The sequence below is a fragment of the Penaeus vannamei genome, chromosome 18 (genome assembly GCF_042767895.1).
Source record: "Penaeus vannamei isolate JL-2024 chromosome 18, ASM4276789v1, whole genome shotgun sequence".
NCBI lineage: Eukaryota > Metazoa > Arthropoda > Malacostraca > Decapoda > Penaeidae > Penaeus > Penaeus vannamei.
Genome location: NC_091566.1, coordinates 41,131,597 through 41,135,532, shown reverse-complemented (window position 1 = coordinate 41,135,532; position 3,936 = coordinate 41,131,597). Strand labels below are relative to the sequence as shown.

Below are 3,936 nucleotides of genomic sequence, written 5' to 3'. Positions count from 1 at the left end.
AGGTTAGGTGGCTTGGACGGTGACTGGTAATGATGCCATACGCTGTTGTTTGTCACGTGCGTTGTGGGATAATGGGACACCATGTCTTATGGTCTTGTTCCGTCACGTGACTTGAAAGATAAGGGTAATGACGTCATAGACTATCCAATTTTACTCATTCATGTGGAAAGAAAATTGAAAATTGGCTCATTTAATAATTTTTAAGAATGTAAAATCACCATTTAGTAGTAGAAGCAAATGGGAAAATGGTGTCCCTTAAAGAAATGCGGGCAATAAAGTGCAGAATTTAGTTTAAATTATGGGAAAAATTGCCCCATTTAATTAATGAAATGTCCCTTTTCAAAGTCCTTCTAAACTCCTATTCATGTCATTGATACTGTTGACCTGACCACTGTTCATTTAACAGCTGTTCAATAGACAACTTTTCACCTGTCCAATAGAATGACAGATCTGTTGCATAGACACAAATCAATAAGTGAACTGAGAACTGAGATAATTCTGTGATAAAGGAATCCAATGCCACTGATGAATGTACATTTTGTTTATGTTTACTATCTCGATGAAGGAATCCAATTCCATTCATAGATTCGAATTTGTCTCTTTTATCCCACGATAAAGGCATTTAATTCCACTACTAAATTCTAATTTCCTCTCTGTTTAATCCCACAATAAGGGAATCCAATGCCATTCATAAACTCACATTTCTTTTCTGTTTAATCCCGCGATAAAGAATCCCAATTCTATTCAAATATTCAGATTTCCCTTCTCTTCAATCCCACGATAAAAGTAATACACTTCCATTCATAAATGCACTTTCTCAATCCCATGATAAAAGAAATACACTTCCATTCATAATTGCACTTTCTCGATCCCATGATAAAAGTATCCAATTCCGTTAATATACACACTCTTTTTTTTTCTTTCTTTCATCTATAGATCACCTGAAGAGCCCTTGCAGCGTGGAAGTGAAATATCCGACCGTCATTACTTCACCTAATTACCCTAACCATTATGACGCAGGTTAGTTGGAGGAAAGGGAGGAAGAGAACGTGTTTGTTTGTGTGTGTGTTTGTTTGTTTTTGTGTGTGTTTGTGTGTTTGTTTGTTTGTTTGTTTGTTTGTTTGTGTGTGTGTGTGTGTTTGTTTGTTTGTTTGTTTGTTTGTTTGTTTGTGTGTGTGCGTGTGTGTGTGTGTGTGCGTGTGTGATAATGATGATAATAATAATAATAGTAATAATGATAATAATAATAATAATAATAATAATAATGATAATAGTAATGATGATAATAATAACAAAAGTAATAATACTAACAACAACAACAAAAAAGATTGAAAGAATAACAACACCCCCTCTCCCTCCTCCCTTCTTCCTCCCTCCCCTCCTTCTTCCCTCCCTCCCTCTCTCTCTCCCCCTCCCTTCTCTTTCCTCTCTCTCCCCTCCTCCTCCCTCCCTCTCCCTCCCTCCCTCTCTATCTTCTTCCCTCCTCTCCCCCTCCCCCTCGCCCTCCCCTCCCCTCTCCCTCTCTCTCCTCCGACAGGTACCTGGTGCGTGTACCGCCTACAGGGCGAGGAGTGCCACGCCCCCCAGATCACCATCCACGACTTCCAGATGGGACCGAGGGACTTCCGCGACCAGTGCTTCCACGACTACCTCGAGATCCGAAACGACACCCTCTATGATGGGGTCATGTGAGTATGAGGGTGAGGGCGGGTGGGGGGGGAGGAGGGGGTGGGGAGGGGAGAGGGTGGGGAGGGAGAGGGGGTGGGGAGGGGAGGGGAAGGGGGTGGGGAGGAGAGAGGGGGTGAGGAGGGAGGAGGTGAGAGGGGGGAAGGGGGAAGGGTGGGGAAGGGAAGAGGTGGGGAAAAGGTAGGGGAAGGGTGGGGAGGGGAGGAGGAAGGGATGGGTGAGGGTGGGGGAGAGGAGGAAGGGGGAAGGGGGGAAGGGGGATGGGTGAGGGAAGGTTGGATTGTGAGGATGGGCTGAGTGTGTGGATCGTGAAGGTGGATTAGGTGTGTGGATTGTCAGGGTGGATATTAAGTGTACAGAGGCTGGGTGTGTGGGTATTATAGGGTAGGTACGTAGGTGAATTGTGAGAGTGGGTAGGCTAAGGGTGGATTGTGTGGGTATGTGGAGGTTGGGTATGTGGATATAGGTGGAGGAGGGTGTGAGATCGAAAAGGTCGTGCGAGGATGATGTCGTGAAAGTGAGTATGAGTACGAGCGGTTGAGGAGGAGTGTGAGAAAGCGGGTATGAGGATGGGAGGAGAGTGTGAGGGCGGGAGAAAAGGGAGAGGAGATGCTTAGGGGCATGAGAGTGAGTGCGGAAGGGGTGGGGGAGGGGGAGTGGACATAAGAGGGGGAAGTGGCTGGGGAATGGAAGTGTGAGAGGGTGTGAGGTTGTGAGGTTGTGAAGCAGTTGTGACTTTGTCCTTAGAGGAAGGGTTATGTCTGTGGGTTATAGATAGATGGATGGATTTGGATATACATGTATGCATGTGTATATAACCGAATGGCAGAGAGAGAGAGAGAGAGAGAGAGAGAGAGAGAGAGAGAGAGAGAAAGAGAGAGAGAGAGAGAGAGAGAGAGAGAGAGAGAGAGAGAGAGAGGGAGGGAGAGGGAGGGAGGGAGGGAGGGAGAGAGAGAGAGAGAGAGAGAGAGAGAGAGAGAGAGAGAGAGAGAGAGAGAGAGAGAGAGAGAGAGAGAGAGAGAGAGAGAGACAGAGAGAGGGAGGGAGAGGGAGGGAGGGTGGCTGAGTGGGAGGGAGGGTGGGAGGGAGGGAGGGAGAGAGAGAGAGAGAGAGAGAGAGAGAGAGAGAGAGAGAGAGAGAGAGAGAGAGAGATAGAGAGAGAGATAGAGAGAGAGAGAGAGAGAGAGAGAGAGAGAGTGATAGAGAGAGAGAGAGGGAGGAGAGGGAGGGAGGGTGGGAGGGGAGGGAGGGTGGGAGGGAGGGAGGGAGGGAGAGAGAGAGAGAGAGAGAGAGAGAGAGAGAGAGAGAGAGAGAGAGAGAGAGAGAGAGAGAGAGAGAGAGAGAGAGAGAGAGAGAGAGAGAGAGAGAGAGAGAGAGAGAGAAAGAGAGAGAGAGAGATTAGTGAGTGAGTGCGTGACGCCGAGAGAGAGAGAGGTGAGACAGAGTAAAGAGAAAAAAAGAAAAAGAGATAGTACGAGGGAAAGAGAGAAAGAAAGAACAAAACAGAGATGCAGAGACAGAGAGAGATAAAAAGAAGAAGTTTTGTTTTTTTCTTCTGCTTGCCTTACACTGCCATTGTTGCTGCGATCAGATAGACTTAAGCAGCGAACCACAGATGTTTTAACTTGATACCGATAACCTTCAAGTTTTGCTTTGGAGACTAAGGCCGAGACGGAGAAGTTGTTCTGCGTTGTGGTGAAGTCAAAATCCCCACCCCCACCCATCCCCACCCCACCCCCATCCCACCTCCTCCTCCTCTGCCTTCACCTCCTCCTCCGTCTCTGCCCTCATCTCCTCCTCCAGTCTCAACCCCTACCTCGTCCTCCACCTCCACCTCCGCCTCCTCCTTCACCCCACCTCCTCCTCCTCTTTCGACCCCACCTCCTTCTCTGCCTTCACCTCCTCCTTCAGTCTCAACCCCTACGTCCTCCTCCTCCTCCTCCGCCCCAACCTCCTCTGCCTTCACCGTACCTCCTCCTCTTTCAACCCCCACCTTGTCCTCCTCCCTGCCTCTCACCTCCTCCTCCTCCAGTCCTCCCCCTACCTTCTCCTCCTACCCTCCACCTCCGCCTCCTACCTCCTCCTCCACCCCCCTCTTCTCTACATTCACCTCCTCCTCCAGCCCCACCCCCACCTCCTCCTCCACCTCCTCCTCCTCCTTCACCGTACCTCCTCCTCCTCCTCCCCCACCTCCTCCTCTGCCTGTACCTCCTCCTCCAGCCCCACCTCCTTCCCTGTCCTTCGCCTCCT

General features: G+C 49.2%; 1 protein-coding gene across 1 annotated transcript in view; it reads left to right on the top strand.

The window, feature by feature from the left end:
• Positions 1-936: 936 nt before the first annotated feature.
• The window catches only part of LOC113821731 (serine/arginine repetitive matrix protein 2), a gene marked incomplete at its 5' end in the record, with an annotated part of 28,274 nt that continues 25,274 nt past the window's right edge, over positions 937-3,936 (top strand). Inside the window, 2 exon segments of the mRNA XM_070133320.1 lie at positions 937-1,020; positions 1,538-1,688. Coding sequence (XP_069989421.1) covers positions 937-1,020; positions 1,538-1,688 — 235 coding nt within the window.